Genomic DNA, 19,472 nt, shown 5'->3' with positions numbered 1-19,472 from the left:
CCTCTGGTTGGCTCGTTACACTCTACTAAAAGCACAAGGAGAAGTTCAGGTCTGATGCCATCATCTTTGATCTTCAACTCCTAGACCAGCTGTAGGATTGCTGGATTGCTGCTGTTGTTGTCAAGGGCAGAGGCAAACCCTGGGCGGAAGGTTCTAGATTGCCTGTAAAAGGACACAGCCAGGAAATGTGTTTCCAGCATGAGCTGCTGGATTCCCTTCTGTCTGCTTGCTTCCCTTCTCCTTGCTCCCCTCTTCCTCCTTTGTGGGGAATCCATTCTTCCCCGGGACTGGATAACCAGTAGGGCCTACAGCCCCTTTCTTCGCAAGGTGAATGAGGAGAGTGGAGAGCCCAGACCAGCACCATAGAAACCAGTGCTGTGGCAGAGGCGGCCTGGACGCCGGCCCGGCCTGAGGCCTTCCTGGCCTTGCACACACCCATCCGGACTCACTGGCACCTCACACCCAGAGGGCCTGGTGTGCGGTGTCAGGTGATGTGTTGAGTCAACAGACCACAGGAGAGCCCTGGTCGGAGTCCCGTGGCAGCCGGCTGCAGCCGGCACCCTAGGAAGGGAATGCCCCCAGCTGGCTGCCAGCCACTGCCTGGCCTGCCCAGAGCCCCAGCAGGAGGGCGAGAGCCAGGCCCGAGCCACTCAGACAGTCTCCCCAGCGCCCAGCCTCTAGGGCCTTCTCCTGCTTTGCTGAACATGGCTTCCAGAGAAGAGGTTTGGAAACTGTGCTCCTAGGGCCCATAGGCCCTCGTGCCTGGTAGAATCGTGGGTCTTGCCCATCTGGAAATCACCCAAGGCCTATCTCAGGGAGGGGAAAGTGGCTCTAAGCGCCTCCTAGATCACCCACATTCCCTTGTCACTGGGCTTGAGTCCAGAAGGTAGATAGAGGCGGGGGGCCTGGGGAGCACCGCCTAGAGTCAGGTTAAACAGCCCAGAAAACCTCAGGGTGGGGCATCAGACAGCCGCAGGGTTACCCATCACTAGCAGTGGCTAGTACTGCTGCAGCGGCTAGTACTAGTGCAGTGGCTAGTAATCAGGGGTACTGATTAGGTTCAAGTAGCCCAAACTGCAGAAGGTGTAGGAAGTTCTCCACTCGGGAAACTCCGTCGGCCAGCGTCCTGGTGAGGTGCACTTACTTGCTTCTCTTGGTTTGGTTCTCAATACTGATGGTTTCCCTCCCCAGCTTTAGCCCCCGTGAGGGTCCCACAGAGGGAACACCACTGCTGCTAGAAGTGGAAATGGTGGGAGCCTAGCCACCCTTTCAGAAAAGGAACTACGAAAATGTCGTGAGACCCCTTGGAATTCACATTCTTAAAACTTGGCCTTTGGGGAGTTAGAACCGCTGTGAGGTTGTTTTGAAAAGAGAATACTTTGCGTATTTGTGCCTTCTTTATCAGTTTCCGCAGATTCTATACGGGCCCTGGGACCCAAACACACTTCAGAATCCTGTCCCGGTGTCTGGGGGAAGTTCCCTCAGTAGCTAGAATAATAAGCAGATGGTGGCTGACTAGGAGTTCTGAGTGGGGCTGGAGACGGAGCACAGGGAGCAATGGTGTGTCCGTGTTCCTGGCACAGGGGGCAGGCCCGGTCAGAACGGGGGTATTCCAGGCAGATGCTCTCCCAGTGGACACCTCTCACCAAGAGGCAAGCTTTTGGAGCCTGGGGGTCTTGACCCTCCCTGTGGTCCCATATCAACCAAGTCCATTGCAGGTGTCCCTCCAACCAGATCCGCTGTCTTCTATTGTAGTGATGCCTGCGTGTGCTAGGCAGGCTGGCCTCGCCAGACCAGTTTGCCGAACGACACTGTTACAAGCAGGCATCTTGGAGAAATGAAGTTAGAAGGGCTTGTCTGAATGTCCATAGAAAGCTAGTCCTGACCTGGGAGCACATCCAAGCAGGGCAGGACACCGGGGTGGGGGGGGGGCTCCTGCCCAGAAATCTTCCAGCCCCCACTGTGGCCAATGCCAGACTGCCTGTCCCCTGCCCACTGGGTACCTGTTGGAGTATGAAATTCCGGGGTCTCTTACTGAATCACTATCCTTCCCTTATGTTCTCTCAGGAGATGGCGGTTGTCATACTGACCCAGGAAGGAACCTAGAGTCCCCTCATTTCCTCCTCTCCCAAATGCAGTATGTGCTGGTCATGGCTTCCCACGACCCACTCCCTGCTGTGCAGCCCGCAGGAGCTCTGGAGGAGGCTGGTGGACCTGGGAGGGGGAGCCTGGGCCAGGCTGATGAGAGCCGAGTTCAGCAGTGTGGACCACAGGAGTCACCTTTGTGTCCCGCCATCCCACCTCTGACACCAAGCACCCACTGGCCTCCTGTGTGAACACGTGCGCTTTCCTCTCACCTATGCGGCTGGTTTCCTCCTGGACCCTCCGTGGTGGGGAAGCCAGTGTCTGGAATCTTTCTAGCACCAGACTCGGGATCTGAAGGGCCACGTCACTGCTGGGCGTGGCCCGGCCTCTGACCTAGTGTGGCCCGTGGACCTGACACTTTGCTCTGAGGGCCTGTAAAATGAGTGTGTACATCGTCCACTGTAAAATGAGGTCATGGGATGTTTATCTGCTAAGGTCACTCGCCGCCGCCGATTCCCCCCGGCTGTGATTCTTTTGGTGGGGACTATCGTGCTTCTGGCACATTCGGCTGAATTCGTCTATGCGGTATCAACTCCTGCTGCTTTTGTGATTCCACAAAGATTGTCATCAGAAGGGACAGGCATCGTCATTTCCCCTTCTTTGGCAAATCCTCCACGAGGCGCTTTTCAGAATCTGTTTTGGACAGATTCTCCCTCTTACAAAGCAACTGAGGGCTTTTTTTCTCTCCTCCTTTCCTTGAGGATTGCCTTTTAGCTTCAACATCAAAAGGCACATGTGCTCTTGTCAGGTGTCTAGGCTGACATTTTGGGTCCATGAAGCAGAACTCAGACCTTGGGATGAGTGTGAAGTGGGCACAGTTCTTCCAGAGGCCGGGTCAGACACCAGAGGCTGGGACCACCCTGTGCGGACTGATCTAGAATCAGCCCCTGCCAAATTCCCCTTTCCTTCTCTATCCCCGTCTTTGTTTTGTTTTCTTTTCCAGTTTACCACTGCAGATACCGATATGCTTAAGCCTGCGACCTAATAACTAGGTCCAGCATGCTATGGGGTATACAAATTCCTGTAAATCTTGTTTTTCCTGGATGCCTTCTAGGAAAATAAGAACCTTGGAAAATGTCCTAAAAGAACTTTTGTGTTTTTTTAATAGAAAGAATTTTTCACCCACCAAATTACCATAATGCTTTGATTCCAAAATGACTCTAGATGGTCTCCAACATGCTTTGAATCATTTCAACTGTTAAAGATTATGGAACAGATTCTTAGGATCTATAAACAAAACTTACAGCCTAAAACCTTACCTCACACTGACATATGAACTGGGAGTAAGCTCAAGTATGGCCAGAGCCAAGGCCATTGGTTGATAAAGATATCCAGGCCAATCCTGAGATAAGAGACCAGAGACTTTACCCTAGGAGAGGGGCCCTGCTAGGGTGGGGAGGGAAGGAGCTCAGGAAAGGGTCTTTTAGGAGATGAGTGATTTTGAAGCATTTGGAGCAAGGGCTCCAAGCAGCCAGGTGAGAAGGAGAAGGGCCCCAGGGCGAGCTGGCCGGTGGCTGCGTGAACACCTGGTGACCAGGGATGGGGCATCACCTGGGGGTCATCTGCGTGAGACTGTGGTTGACTACAGGAGGAGTGACTTCCTCAGAGACCCAGCTGGGGGCTTGGGACTCAGAAAGAAGGGAATTCACCTTCTCAAAGAAGGAGCCATGAGAGAGAAGGCCGAGGTCTTAGTTTCCATGGCCACAATGTAAAATGGGACCTAGATTCCTTTAGAAGTTTCCTATTTATAGAATGGAAAATCTGCATTCAATTAATGGTTCAAAACCTGTCTGGCCACTAAACCACCTGGGGAACTTTAGAAAAACCAGATTCCCAGATTCCACCTCAGACCCACTCAACCAGAATATTTAAGACCTGGGAACATGTATTCTCCAAGCTCCCAGGTGATCCTTATGCCCAGCTGGGTTTGAGGACCTCAGTCCGGCAACATCTCAACTTGTGGCCTAGAAGCTGTGCCGTGTGTGTTGGGCTAATTCAGTGAAGCTGGAGATCAGGGACTGCCCAGACCAAAGGTTTTCAGCAAAACCTTCCCATGGGACATGAAGGCAGAAAGTTGTCCAAAGTGCAATGATAAAGATATGGGGATGCTTCAGGAATATTCTACACAGAGCCTTAGACCAGATCACTGGACTGGACACATACCAGGGAATGTCAGCCAAACCCCCCTCATTAGCCAATAAGAATGTTTGCTTATGTTTGTACCCATTGCAACCCCAGCCCACTAAGGCCAAAGAAGTCTAGTTTTACCCCACAGGTAGAGTTCATGCCCCCAGAAAGTCCAGCTGCCACAAGACATGATTGGTTCCTTAAAACCAAGAAGAATCTGGAAGCCTACCATCAAGGTTTTGACCTAGAGGCCTAGGATTCATGAGGGTCTCAGGTTTTGACCCACATTTCCTGATAATGAAGCTGCTTATTCCTTTAGACGCAGAGCTACCACTGCCTTTGGTGTCTCCCAAGCTCCCCTAGGTTCCTCGGGGGGAAACGCAGGGAGAAGAGATGGGAAGGGACTTCCTGTCCTTCCTGAGGTCTCCTCCTCAGGTAGTTCCCACCTCGGTTAGGTCTCACCTCGGGTAGTTCCCACCTTGGGTAGTTCTCACCTCAGGGTAGTTCCCACCTTGGGTAGGTCTCACTTCAGGTAGGTCTCACCTTGGGTAGGTCTTACCTCGGGTAGTTCCCACCTCAGGTAGTTCTCACCTCAGGTAGTTCTCACCTCGGGTAGTTTCTACCTTGGGTAGGTCTCACTTCAGGTAGTTCTCACCTCGGGTAGTTCCCACCTCAGGTAGGTCTCACCTCAGGTAGTTTCCACCTCGGGTAGTTCCCACCTCAGGTAGTTCTCACCTCGGGTAGGTCTTACCTCAGGTAGTTCTCACCTTGGGTAAGTCCCACCTCAGGTAATTCAGAACAAAAAATGAAGGGGGCCAGTGCAGGGAGGAGCAGAGTGTAACCAGGGGGAAGGCCAAGAGGCAAAAGGTTAAAAATTGAAGCAGTGAATTTACTCGTGGAGAAAAGCCCTCCTTAAGCAAGCGAGAAACTGACGGGCTTTCTCATACCACACCAGACCCAATGTGTGTACACATCAGTCGTGCTGCCTGTGTTGCTGGGGCTTTCTGACCCTTTAAGTGCCCCTCTTTGTGGCACAGTTCCTGAGCAGCAGGGTCTCCTGCCTCTCCCTGCCTGTGCCACTCTCCCCTCACCCCCATGACCCTCGTCACCGTTCCTTCAAAGTTAGGAACAACAGTGATAAGTCCCCTCATCTCTGTAACGAGTCACTAGTTGTTTTTAAAACTGCATATAAGCAAACCTCCCACCCAGTGTAAACTGAGTATTTGCTCTTCTCATGAGACCGTGGTCAGCAAAGACGTTTAAGAAAAGGAACAGAATGATTTTTCTCCTTTTTCTTATTATTTCAGACTGTATGCATGTGCCGCCTTAGGGCAGGGGAGGGGGGATCATGCGCACACCACACGGCCATCTGGTCTACCTGCTTTATTTTTATCAAGCAAGGGTTTGATTTGTTCAAGGGCCAGCCTATGGCCTGTTAGCGGTAAAACTTGGCTTAGAACTTGAGGCTTCTGAAATCCGGGCCTCCACCTTCCCCGCCACACTGCTGTCCTTCTGTGGATGTCTGCTCGCTTCCTTCCAGGGGCACCCCTGTGCTCCCTCCGCCCCCATCTCTCTAGATGTAGCTCATGCCAGGACGGCCTGGCCCTGTGAAGTCACCGGCTCGCGGCTCCCTGGTGTCTGGAGCCACTTGCCTGGTGTCCTGTGTGGCTGCCAGGAGCCGTTTCTGTTCACTCACTGTGCCTATTCACTTGTCCTGGCTGCTGCCCCGGGAGAATCAAAGGCATTGTTCACACTCAGAGGCTGACAGCGGTCCTAAACAAAGTCCTTAAGGAGCAGAAGGAGGAGGGAAAGCCTTCTCAGAAGAACAAAACAGGGAAACCTGTCTGCTCTGGGTACTATGGCCACAGCCCAGTCTTATCTGGGCCCTTCGGAAAGTCGCCTTCACTGGGTGGTGGGGGTGGGGGGGGGGCAGATTTGTTTTGTTTTCCAAAGTGCAGGCCCAGCTCTTTCCCGGTGTCTCTACCGAGGTTTCTCACCCCCTTCCCCGAGTTCCTTCTGCGTTACTGTTCCAGGCATTTAACCCCCCATGCTCCCTGCATGGGCTTGTGGGTGGTTTGGGTCTGGGTGTTGGTTCTGCCCCACTTTCCCCAACCAGACTGAAAGGTGGGATTCAGCAGCTCCGTCAGAACATGCCCCCTCCTCCACGCCCGCGCCTGCTTGGCCCCCGGCAGCTGGCTGAGCGGGCCATGGTCTTCCTGAAAGCTTTGCAGTTTGCAGTTGGCCCCGTGATTAGGAAATAAATTGGTCTATTTCACAGTAATGGGGGATTGGGGCAGCACTGCCCCGTCCGCCTCTGTGTTTATGAATTGCAGCACCGATACTCAAAAGAAGAAAAAGACTTAGGAACGTCATTCTTACCCACCCTGCTTTTTCCTGTAAGATATCCCCCCTCTTCCCCAGTAAAACAGCATAAATGTGAGTAAAATTCTCCTCTGCGTTGAGCACGTCTCTGCTCTTGCTGGCTGGCAAGGAAGCCCACCCCCTGGGATGAAGCCCACCCCCAGGGAGGAAGCCCACAGAGCCCCAAGCACATCCTCCCCTCCCGTCCCCCTTCCCCTCTGCCCTCTCACTTCCCTTCTGCACCCAGTGCTTTCCAAGCTCTCCTGCCCACAGGCCTGTGAAGCCCCACTTTTGCACGCCCAAATGTCATTTTAAGTCTTTGTGATCTTTCTCTTGGCAAGCTCCCTGTTCGATCCTGGCCAAAGGGTTTAGGATTTGGAGTCAGAACACAGGTTACAGGTGTGCCCTCTGCCATCATTTACTCACTAAAGGACCGGGATGAGCAGCTTCTCTGGTCACTGGTTTCTCCCCCCACAAAGAGGGAAAGTAAAGCCTCCCCGCCCCCACCCCGGGGCATGGCTTCAGGGAGCGAATGGGACAAGAGGTGTAGCAGCTCTTTGGGAACTGTGAGGCATTACACAAAAAAAGATGTTGCTCTTCCAAGACTCTACCTCGTCTTAAAGATGGTTCAGGTATCAGTGAAAAGATGGGGCATAATTTTGGCCCTAGGAAGGTTCTTCTCCTGTACCTTAAACCACACACTGCTAATCCTCCCCTCATTTTACCTGTTCCCTCCCCCATCATCCCACCGACCCTGGGAAGGGCACAGAGAGGAGGCAGGAAGGCCAGGTGGAAAGACAGAGGCATCTTCTGAACTTGGAAAGACTTTGCTGAGAAGAGATTTCCTGGGGGCATGGAGAACCATTCTGTTCTTCTAGAAGCCAGTTGTCACACACACCCCCACCAGACAGGAAGCCCACTCATCTTCTCCTCATCCCAGACAGCTCAGCAAGCTTGTGTCCAGGGCTGTGGGTGTCCTGCATCAGCCTTCTTACACTCCATAGCGTGGGTCTGGACCATTCCAGGACTCAGGTGGGGTTGGCCCACAGAGGATGAGCCGTTTGAGAGCAGCTGCTTAGTCATGTTCTCTTAAATTATTTACGCTTGGGAAGGAACATTGTATACCCAAAGAGCTTGTGCGGAGGTCCACCAGCTGTGAATGTCCCTTACACGACGGCAACAGGCTTCATCCCTGATGAATGTTGTAAACAGGACAGCCTCTCAGAGAGAGAGACAGACAGACAGACAGACAGACAGACCAGGCCCTGCCCTTGGGTGCTTCCATCGAGACAGACCTCGTCAGAGCTGGTGAGGGCCATTGGGATCAGGGCAAGAGGCAGGAGGTGGGTCTACACGGCGTTAGCAAGCCTCCTAGCTCCGAAGCAGAACAGTAGCTGGAGGAAGCGGTTTTCTGAGTCGCTAATACATCATATGCTATGAAACCTGTAAAATAGGAAAGGGTGGACGACAACAGTTGTCCCTGCCAGCTCTTCCCGACTCCGGGCGCTGCTTCCACACCCTTCCCGAGACACTGTCGGCACACGCGGACAGACCCTTTTCTGACACCATGTGTGGGGTCGTTCAGTACAGGTGGCTCTGGGGTTTGCCTTTTCACTTCCCGCGCGGTCTCAGAGGTAAGGAGAACGGGGCAGCCCGTTGTGCCCGTCAGGAAGCCGTGACCGTCTGTGTGGATGTCCCGTCCCCGTGTTAGCCCCTTCCCTGTCAGTGAGCATCTGCGTCTCCAGTCTCTGCTTTTAAAAGCACCAGGTAACGAACGACCCCACACACTCGCCCTTTAGCAACGCCACAGCTACACCTACGGGAGGAAACCCCCGAAGCGGGTCGCTGGGTCGGGGAGCACATGCGTCTGTAGTTTTGGTAGATGTTTCCAGAATGCCTCCACGGAAGCCCATACTTGTCCCGGCTTCTGGAAACAACTCTGGGGGTGTGTTTTGAGCCAGAGTCCGAACTGGGTCTGGGAGTAGAGGGACAGGCAGGATGGAGGAGCCGGTTTGATTGTCCCCGTGTTTGGAGAGTACATCCGCCTTAACATGGAGAACCAAGACCCCCACAGGGGCTTCGCCTAAGAGGCTCTCACAGGTTGTCAGAACACGGTTAGTGGCCCAAACTTTGAGTCCAAATGCCCCCCACCCACCTCTGTTTCACTGGTCTGTTGAGTCTCCAGCTCTCGCCTCCAGGAAGCACCCACGGGGCCGGGGCGAGCGTTGGGAGCACAGAACATAAAATTCTCTCTTCACCTATGACGTGAGAACTAGCCTGTTCTGGGCCACTCTGTGAGGAACCAGGCTAGTGGGCCAGCAGAGGACTCTCGCTGGGAGAACCGTGGAAGAACGGGCCCCCACCCCTGGGGACCTGAGGCCCACGGGGTGCCGGGCCCCACAAACAAAGTAGGACAAGGGCTTCCCTCTTCCGCTCTGCAGCAGAACCCTCTGAAAGGCCCAGCCACACCCCCCTGAGCCTTGGTTGTCATCCTCAGTCCTCACCGTTCTGTGGGCATCACTGGGGAGCACTGAAGCCGTGACACCGGGGATGGGCCCAGATGTGGGCCAGGCAGCTCCTCCGTCACCCTGCCTGCCAGACCACCCCCGCCCCTCCCCCAGCAGCTGGAACCCACCAGATCTCCTGCTCTGGAGCCTCCCTCTCCTTCCTCCCCCACCCCCAAGCCCCACCTCAAAATGGGCTTTGCTTCTCAAGACTTTTGAGGGAAAACTTCTGTTTCTAAAAGAGTTGGGGGCTTTCCTGTTGGAGGCCGTTGCTATATTAAGTTCTGAGACCCACAAAACCATGGGTGATCGAGTGTTCTCTCTCCGCTTTTACCTAGCCCTGCCTCCCAGAGGTCAGCCCAGGGCCTGGAGCAGGGCTTCCCACTTGGGATGGCTTCATGGGAAAGGGGGTTACCTAGAGATGACACTCCTCCTTTCATTGGTTCCTTCCCAAATTCCCACCAGGGAAATTATGTACCACCCTCCACACACTCTCGGGGCACAGGAGGGAGAGAAGATGCCAGTGGAGCCTGGGCCTCACACCCTTCCGGGCTCCCTTCTCTCACCTTGCCTGTTGGGTGTTGAGCATCTCCTAGGCACCTTCCCCTCACCAGGGCAGCACCGGCCACTGTGGGGACCCAAAAGACCAACCAGAACCCCCACCCCAGAGACAGATGGGGGATATTGTGGGGGGACAGGAGACTTACAAACTTCCACATTTGGTTTTAGCGTTAAATAGCGTGTGGTGACCCCATGATCTGCAGTAGGGGTGGGATGTTCTCACAAGGGGTCACAGGGCTGGGAGTCAGAAGAAAGGGTTGGTTGAATCGACTCCCAAGGAACAGGAGGTTCCTCTGGGGAGCGAAGTCGGGAGCAGAGAAGGGAGCACACGTGCACAGGGACTGTGGACTGTGGGGAGAGGGGCTGGAATTCGGGACAGAGCAGCTCCGCTCTGTAGGCTGCCGCGTCCTTGTCTGGGTCAGAGCAGGGAATAGCAAGTAGGTAGCCCTTGGTACTGTCGTCTTTGCTTTGAGTCCCATGGCTTAAAATTTTTAAATTCCAAATTTAAAACAAAAAGTTTAGTTTTCCATCAATGTGAGACACCAGACCCAAATCCAGATTCTGCTTCTCTTGGTAAACAAATCAATGTCCAATAGCTTGACTCAATGAGTTTTCTAGAGCTGCCATAACGAAGTACCTCCCGCCAGGTGGCCTAAAACAAGGGAAGCTTGTTCTCTCCCATTTAAGAGGTTAGAGGTCTGAGGCCAAGGTGTCAGCCGGGCTGTGCTCCCTCTGAGACCCTGGAAAGTCCTTCCCTGCTGCTGGCTTCTGACTTTCTCCTTGGCCCATAGATGCGTCGCTCCGTGTGACATGGCTTCTCCTCTGAGGATGGTCTAGGTGTCCATGTCTCCCCTTATAAGGACCCTGGTCTCACTGAGTTAAGAGCCAGGCTGACTCCAATGTGACCTCATTTAAACTCGATGACGTGTGCAAAGACCCTATTTCCAAATCCTCACAGGTGCTGGGGGTTAAGATTTCAACCCAGCTATTTGGGGGACGCAACACAGGAACGGATATAGATACAAACAGACTTGTCCCCGACATTCAGAATTTAATAACGCAGACCCTTGCCATTTGAGGAAGAGCATTCCCGGCCTTCCTCTGCCTTGGCCAGACTTCTGACAGCGCTCTCCGGTCTCCTCCTCAGCTTCCGGCCTCTCGTCCTCTCCGTCGACACCCACCCAGGTGGTCAAGCAGCACACCTTTCCTCTCGAGTCCTACAAGCAAGAGCCCGAGCGACTGGAAAATCGTATCTACACCTCGTCTTCCCCTCCGGACACAGGCCAGAGGTACTGCCCGTCCTCCTTCCAGGGCACCGCCAGGCCTCCAGCGGCCTCGCCGACACACCATGCCTCCCCGAGAACCGTAAGTCTGGCCTCGTCCTGCGGCCCCGGGCCTCCAGGCATTGGGGGGTGGGCGGGAAGCGGAAGACGACACTGCGCCCCCCTGACGCGTTGGGTGTGTTTTGTCACGAGTCCCGGGCTGAGGAAGAAAGACTGAGGGCGCCGCAAGGCAAAGGGAAACTACACAGAAAGTGGTAGCGTCTGGACCCTGACCAGAAATTATGTCTTGCCTTGGCCTCTTTTAAGATGCCCGTCACTAAAAGCTTTATTTGAATTTTTCTGGATTGGGATCCGAGAGAACCATGTCCCTGAAGCCCATTGATGTGGTTGGGACTGTGGGGTCCGGTGGCTGTGGTGGATCCCTGGGGCTGCTGGAACGAGGTGGCGTGAACCAGGGGGCTTAAAAGACCCAGAAACTACTGCCTCATAGCTCCAGAGGCTGGAGGTCTGAAGTCCTGGTTTGGGCAGGACCGTGCTCCCCGCGAAGTCTCTAGCGGGGACGATCCTTCCCTGGCTCTTCCGGCTTCTGGAAGCCCCAGGCGATCCTTGGCTTGTAGCAGCCTCGCTCCGGTCTCTGCCTCTGTCCTCACGTGGTCGTGGGCCCGCATCTGTGTGTCCACGATGTCCTCTTTTTTTTTTTTTTTTTTTTTAAGATTTTATTTATTTGTCAGAGAGAGAGGAGCGCGAGCGAGCACAGGCAGACAGAATGGCAGGCAGAGGCAGAGGGAGAAGCAGGCTCCCCGCCAAGCAAGGAGCCCGATGTGGGACTCGAACCCAGGATGCTGGGATCATGACCTGAGCCGAAGGCAGCTGCTTAACCAACTGAGCCCCCCAGGCGTCCCGATGTCCTCTTCTTATGAGGACAGCACTCGTGTCGGGTCAGGACCCAGCCTGCTCCCATGCAACCTCGTCTGCACTCGATCACGTCCGCAGACACCTTATTGCCAAACGAGGTCTCGGTCACAGGCCTCAGACGCTAAGACCTCACCATCAGACACTGTCCGACCACAAGCGTTGTTATCTTTGGAGAGCAAGAAGGCATGTTTGTCACGCAGGGGACACACCAGCGCTGTCCTCCTCGTTCCTTCAGCGATTCCTTTATGAGATGTAGGCTTCACAGAGTGTTGTCTGAGGTGCTGAGGGACCAGATGCAAGTGTTGTTCCTGCCTTCTGGGACTTCCTGTCTTACTGGGAACAGGGTGACACTCAGATGGAAGAGTTAAGTCAAAGCAGAAAGGAGGTTGTGGGGGGATGGGGGTCTGCGCTAGAGGAGGCGGGGAAGGGAAGCACAGTGGTCTGGTGCGGGCCGCCCAGGAAGCTGGGCCTTGCGTCACTGGTGGGGTTGGACTGAGGAGGAGGTGAAGGGAAAGGTTTCCAGAGAAGAAAAGTTGCCATGACTTGAGTGGGAATAAGAGAAGATCTAGAAAGGCTCTCCCGGGCGTTTCAAAAAGAGGCTTGGTTATACAGGTAATGGAACAAAAAAGAATCTAAAAAGGGAACAGTGAGGCGACCCAGATTGTCAAAAGCAGGAAGCGACTACTCCCCTAGGGCTGGAGGGGCCATGAGAGGCGGCGGGGTTTCCAGAGTCCGTCCGAGGGGAGTCGAACCCTGTGCATCTGCCCGGCTGAGGCTACAGAGAAGCAGCCACTGGCCAGAGATGCCCTTTGAGGGAGATAAAAATCCTGGTGTCTCCGCCACTTCCTCCCTCCAGCCTTGGGACAGACCTACCCAGAAGCCTATGGACTAGGCCGTCTGGGACAGAAGGAGCCTGTGGGGGCTGGAAGCGGCGGGGACGACGGAAGAGGGAGGTGACCAGCACAGGGGCTTCCAAGGGCAAGGGAGATGTGAAAGTCTCAGGATACTGGCTTCTTCTCATTGATGAGTGATACTTGGTAGAATAAGCCCATTTAGGAAGAGACACCAACTTGCAGCGAAAACCGTTCTTCAGGGTTTAGATCACTGGAAGTGATGGTGACATCAGTTGTCCGTGACGGCAGAAGTTTGTTCCTGGCCTTTCCCGGTTTAAAGAACAGAGAATCCAGAGAGTGCTGTCCGTCCAAAGTCAGTTTTCCCTCTGACGATGGCGACTGGGAAGTGGTGTTCTCAGCTGTTTAAACCTCCCACGACTCAGAAGCCTGTGTCCTTCCGGGATTTCTGAGGTGGTTCTGGGGCCAGAGTGCCTGTGTCCTCAGCTGTGTCCCACACTCAGCAACGGACATGCCATGGGCCCTGGTCAGGGCCTGCGATCCCACACACGCGGCCGACACTGAGTATGACATCTCGGTGACATTTCAGGGACCTTCCAAGTGTCCTGAGGGGAGGACCAAGGGGTGGTCATTCCGTACATGGGCTCTTACTTGGGCTTAAAAAGGGAGGACATCCTGACACGTGCTGCAGTGTGGACGGTCCCTGGGGACATTACATGGAGCAAAATAAGCCAGTCGTATAAGGACGAATCCGGGTGATCCCAGGTGTCTGAGGACACCAGGGTGGTCAGATTCATAGACACAGAAAATAGAAGGGTGGGCGGCAGGGGCCGAACAGGGTTAACTGGGGAGTCGTCGTTCAGTGGAGGAAGAGTTTTGATTCGGGAAGATGAAAAAGTTCTGAAGATGTTGAGGGTGATGGCGTGAATATACCCAATATCACCGAATCGTACACTTAAAAATGGTTAAAATGGTAAATTTTATATTATGTATAATTTTTTACTACAATTTTTTAAAAAAGTGATCCAGACAGGACTACAATGTTCATATAGTTCAGACTTCAAGAAATCAGGGTGAGGTTCCCCACTTACACTCTGCAGGGATACATTTCAAAATCGGAAGACAGTGTCCCCAGGGGCTCCCCGACCTCAGACAGGCCTGACCCCTCCGGTCAGCTTTATCACCCGAGGCGTTCCAGGGGGCCCTGTCATGGCCTCTGCAGCCATCGGGGCCTGGACTGTCCACTTTGCTGGAGGGCTGGTGGTCATTTCAACTTCATACAAAGTTCACTTCTTTGTCATTAGACTATGCCGATCGTCTGTAAGCGATGTGCTAAGTTCCTCAAGAGCTTGGCTGATTTCATGAACTTGGCTACCGACACGATCTTCACCGGAGAAATGTGATTTCTTAAAGACTAGAAATCGTTTCAGCTTGAAAATATTTAGATATAATTTGTCTCTGTCCTTTGGAACAAAAAGATGCTTTCTGTGAACATTGAGCCCAAAGCTCACTTTTATAAAAAATGTGTTCTCGTGAGTCTTCTTCTAAAATTGGAATGGGGATAAGGGTAATTAGTTCATCTTTGGTCGAAAGTACTCATTTATTTACTCAGCAAAGACTCACAACTGCTGTGTGTCAGGAACTGCTCAGAGAGGGCGAGCGGGTGACAACCATGTGAGGAAGAGACATGTTTGTCCTCGTCACTACTTGATTAATGGCGCACTATGCATGGGAAGGCTTAAAAAATAGCTAATGGCCAGCTGAACAGAGGAGGGGGTTTGTCTCTCTGGGGGATGCAGGCAGGTTAATAACCTCAATGGAGTTTGGTGAAACCTGGGTGGTTAGGATGGGAGAACACGGCCAGCCCAGTCTGGCTGAGCGGAAGAGCCAGTCCCAGAGGAAGTAGACATTTTTTTCCCAGTAGAGAGCGATAACCAGCTTTGCATTTTATGATGCTCTGTCTGGATGGGTGTGGAAACGAGATTGGATATGAGTAGGACCGGAGCTCAGACGAGACACGGTGTGAAATTATCTGGGCCTGGTGGTAGCCGACGGTAGAACGGAGTGACCAGTGCGAAGAAGTAAAGAGCATTTAAGAGGTTGAATTGAGAGGAATTTGGAATGCCGTGATTGATAGAGAACAGTCAAGGATGATTCCAGAAGTTTCGCCTCAGGAAACTAGATGAATGGTAGTTGCATTTGCTGGGCTAGGGAATGGGGAGGGAAGAAGAGCCAGTTATGGGTGTGTGTGTGTGTGTGTGTGTGTGTGTGTGTGTGAGAGAGAGAGAGCCTGTGTGGGATGTGCGGGTGTGCGTGTGAGCCCGTGTGGGGTGTGCGGGTGTGCATAAGCACCCACACACGTGTGTGTTCAGGTGCTGGTGGTAGGTGCCTGTGGAACGTTCCAGAGGAGGTATCCAAAGCGCAGTTGGGTATGTGCGTCTGGAGCCACAAATTAAGATTGAAAATCGTCAGGATATGAACGGTAATTTATGCCATGATCGTAGATGAAATCGTCCAGAAAAATATGTGGTAGTGAGAAGAGAGCCAGAAACACGCGGACATTTAGGGCACAAATGAAGGAAGAGGATTCTGGATTGCCTTGAAATTAGGTGGAAAACCAGGCAAACACAGTGGCAAAAGGAACATGTTTCATGGTGGCTCGCACATTCAGAGGGAGGGACCCGTGACATCAGGTGCAGCAGGGTGGCCTGCGATGTAAGGACTGAGGTTGGCCCTGATAGCTTTGGCAGGAATACTGTGGTCGAGCGCAGAAGCCGTGGAACGTGGGCTGGATGGTGGAGAGGAAAGAGATGGGGATCTCTAGAGCAGATTGCTCGAGAATCCTGACTTTGCAGGGAAAGGGACAGGGCTGTTGCTGTTAGGTGGAGGTGATGGTTTCTTCCTATAGATGGGAACAGGTTTCAACACTAATCAGGACAGGGTTAGTAAGAAGGAAGCAGGAAGAGACTGAAGGGAGAAGGCAAGCCTTGCATTCTGCTCTTGTCAAGGAAATGGGTAAGAGTCCTTGGATGGTGGGAGATGTTTGTTCTAGACCAGGGGAAGAGTCATCTTCTGTTGTGCTCAAGACTCGACGTGAAGGTATCAGAGGGATCAGTACTTTTCTGGTTCGCTTTCCACAACAGTCATTCCCGTGCTCCTCCCCTTTCTCTTCTAGGAATTTCGCTCTTGACCTACATCTTGGGTCAGAGACCCTAGAAGCGGGATCTGGGGTAGGGTTTGGGCTGCACGTCTGTTGGCTGAGTACAGAGTGCTCAGAATAAGCCCGTAGGTGCAGGGGGAGGAAAGAAGGAAGGTGAGCGTGTGATTTGGGATGAGACGTAGCCTCCGCCTGATGACAGGGGAGCTCTGGAGTGTAAACTGTGCCAGAGTTTGCCCTGCCTGGAGGCAAGAAGGCTGGCCTTCCTCCCCTCACACCAAGCAGCCATTAGTGTGGGGGTGCCCTGGGCTGAGGGAAATTCACCTCCCGCTGGGATGGCACCTGTCACCCAAGGACAATCCTAGAAGAAGGTTGTGGGGTTGAGCCCCCAGCAGCGGCCCCTGGGCCGGTGACAGGGACCCCAAGGCTCCGGCTGAGGCCCGGGTTCTCTGGCATGGTCGGTTCCTGTATTGTAGCTGTGCCTCCATCGCCACATAACAAACTCCCCAAAACTTAAGACGGCAGCCGTGTCTTGAGCTCGCCATCCTGCGGGCCGTCCACGCGGGCTGGCCGTTCCGGTCCTGGCCGTGCTCGCTCACATGTCTGCGCTCGCTTACCAGGTTACTTGGCGGCGGGTCGGCCTCGAGAGGCCTCAGCTGGAATGTCTCACCTCAGCTCCGTGTGGTCTCCCCTCCCCCGGCAGAGGCTGTCCCAGACTAGTTCTTATGACAATAGCACGATTCCAGGAGGCACGGGGGCAAGTCTTCCTGAGGTCCAGGCTCAGAACCAGCATCCTGACTCTTACCCGAGGTAGAATCTCTTTCCTCTCCCCTTGGAGCCAGACTGGGTTTTCTCCTTGCTTCGGCCAACAGGATGAAGCTGGAGTGACAAAGCCCCCTGCAAAGAGCCCCGCTGCAGGAGGAGGTGACTGGTGTGGGCCAGTTCTGAGATCTACCACACGCCTTATCACTTGATTTCAACAGCGGGGCCTGCAGCCGGACGCCACACACTGGAGTGGAGAGGTTCATTTACCCCTGCCTGAGGAGTCTTACTGAACTCTTTCGAGAATATTTCCCTGAAAAGGTGGCTGCTGCCGTGTGTGTTCCCTGAGAAGCAGACTCCAGACAGAAATGAACGCGCAGGGTGTTCATTCGGAAGCCTTCTGAGGGTCAGGCCTGAGGGAGAAAGGAAGGAGGGAGGTGGGCCTGAGGGAGAAGCCGCCAGGCAGCGCTGTCTCGACCCAGTCCTCTGCCAACCCCCAGGGAGCACTAAAACTGGGGCGGCTCCCCAGACTTGTCCCAAGTTGGGGCGAAGGAAGCCAGGCCCTTCTACCCTGGCATCAACCAGTTATTACGATGGCAGCTCTCCTGGAAGGGCGTTCACCGTGGCCAAGCCAACTCTCCTCAGCCAAGGGCAGTGCTGGCTAATTAGTTGAGTCCATCACTTGGCAGAGTCTCAATAGCTGGGCGGGGGGTTGGAGGAATCCTTCACTTCCGAAAGGGGATCTGAGTGGTACATCACAACCTCTAACCACAGACCTATTTACAGTCTCTACTTTATTCTTTCAGTTTATGATCCCCAAATTCTGACAGGTGAAAATAAAGGGTATCATATTCCTTCTTATGATGTACTTAAAATATAACTAAACTGAAGAAAAGGGTTCAGGATGGTTGGTTGGGGATGCATGAAAAAGGTTTTATTAGGCCCAGGGTGAGAGGAACTAAGGCCCCAACCAACACTGTCACCAATTCCCCGGCTGTGGGAGTGAGCCAGCACGGAGCTGAATCCCAGCCCCAGCCTATTCTTCAAATGATACTGTAGCCCCAGCCAATACCAGAGACCCAGGAGCACCCGTCTGAACGGCTCATGAATTCCTGACCCACAGAAGCCATAAGAAATAATGTATTATTCTGCTGCAGCTACTCTAACAAAATGTCACAGACTAGCGGTCTTAACAGAAATTCATTTCTCAGGGCCCTTGGTGCCTCAGTCGATTAAGCGTCTGTCTTCGGCTCAGGTCATGATCTTGGGGTCCTGGGATCGAACCCCACATAGGGCTCCCTGCTCAGCGAGGAGTCTGCTTCTCCCTCTCCTCCACGGTGCTTCCTGCTTGTGCTTGCATGCTCTCTCCCTCATAAATGAATATGAAAACATATTTACAAAAAAAAAAAAAAAAAGAAAGAAACTTATTTCTTATAGTTCTGGGAGCCAGAAGTCCAGGATCAGGGTGTTGGCAGGATCCAGAGGCCTCCTTAGCTACAGATGCCACCTTCCCACTGTGTCCTCATGTGGTCTTTCCTCTGTGCACACAAATCCCTGGGGTCTCTTCCTCCTCTTCTGAGGACACCAGTCCTATTGGATTAGGGCCCCACCCTATCACCTCACATAACCTTAGTCACTTCCTTAAAGGTCGTGTCCCCTAACACAGTCACACTGGGCGTCGAGGGCTTCAGCCTATGAATTTGGAGGTGGGGCGGTGGTGGGGGGACACAGTTCAGTGCATCACAGATAATAAATTACCATTACTCTCTTAAGGCACTGAGTTTTAGGGTTGTCTGTTACATCTCAAAAGATAACTAGTAGCTGTTTTGTCATGTATTTGGGGAGATAATAAACTCAGAAGTTTGGGGTTCTTTTTAAAAATTGACTGTCCTGGTGGGTGGCTCAGTGGGTTAAAGCTCTGCCTTTGGCTCGGGTCATGGTCTCAGGGTCCTGGGATCGAGCCCCCGCATCGGGCTCTCTGCTCAGCGGGGAGCCTGCTTCCCCCTCTCTCTCTGCATGCCTCTCTGCCTACTTGTGATCTCTCTCTCTGTCAAATAAGTAAATATATCTTGCCATTTGCGACGACGTGGATAGAACTAGAGGGCATCATGCTTAGCGAAATAAGTCAATCGGAGAAAGACAACTATCCTATGATCTCCCTGATATGAGGGAGAGGAGATGCAACATGGGGGGTTAAGGGGGTAGGAGAAGAGTAAATGAAACAAGATGGGATCGGGAGGGAGACAAACCATAAGTGACTCTTAATCTCACAAAACAAACTGAGGGTTGATGGGGGGAGGGGGGTTGGGACGGAGGGTGGGGTTATGGACATTGGGGAGGGTATGTGCTATGGTGAGTGCTGTGAAGTGTGTAAACCTGGTGATTCACAGACCTGTACCCCTGGGGATAAAAATATATTATATGTTTATAAAAAATAAAATAAAAATAAGTAAATATAACCTTTAAAAAAATAAATAAAAATTGGCTGTCTTGTCAGTGAATCAGTCCCCAAGATCCCTGCTTTTTCTAGTGTGAATATTTGGAAGGAAGTCACCAACAAGCCTTACAAGAAGGCTAGTTATTTGGAATAACTATTATTTGGAATAATTTCCAAATTAGTTACTTGGAATAATTACCTTTTTTATTTTTTAAGATAGGAAAGCACTCTAAAAATCTAAAAATATTTCAAATCACTTGACATTAAGGAATAGATAAGATTTTATAGGCACTATTTGGTTTCTTATATTCCTATTTGCCATTTGAAATATCAAATTACAACCTAATAAGGTCTTGGTGTTAAGGCCAT

The 19,472-nt window shown here is 52.7% G+C and overlaps 1 protein-coding gene across 6 annotated transcripts in view; it reads left to right on the top strand.

Annotated features, from left to right (window-relative positions):
* Positions 1 to 19,472, top strand: part of PRKAG2 (protein kinase AMP-activated non-catalytic subunit gamma 2) — a 247,529-nt gene that overhangs the window by 144,741 nt on the left and 83,316 nt on the right. For all 6 annotated transcript variants that reach the window (XM_047694346.1, XM_047694345.1, XM_047694349.1 and 3 more), the window contains one exon: positions 10,846 to 11,063. In XM_047694346.1, the coding sequence (XP_047550302.1) occupies positions 10,846 to 11,063 (218 nt within the window). The remainder of the gene's footprint in view (positions 1 to 10,845; positions 11,064 to 19,472) is intronic.

The sequence above is a fragment of the Lutra lutra genome, chromosome 11 (assembly GCF_902655055.1).
Source record: "Lutra lutra chromosome 11, mLutLut1.2, whole genome shotgun sequence".
In the NCBI taxonomy this organism is placed as follows: Eukaryota; Metazoa; Chordata; class Mammalia; order Carnivora; family Mustelidae; genus Lutra; species Lutra lutra.
The sequence above is the reverse complement of the archived record's forward strand: the minus strand, read 5'-3'. Positions and strand labels throughout refer to the sequence as shown.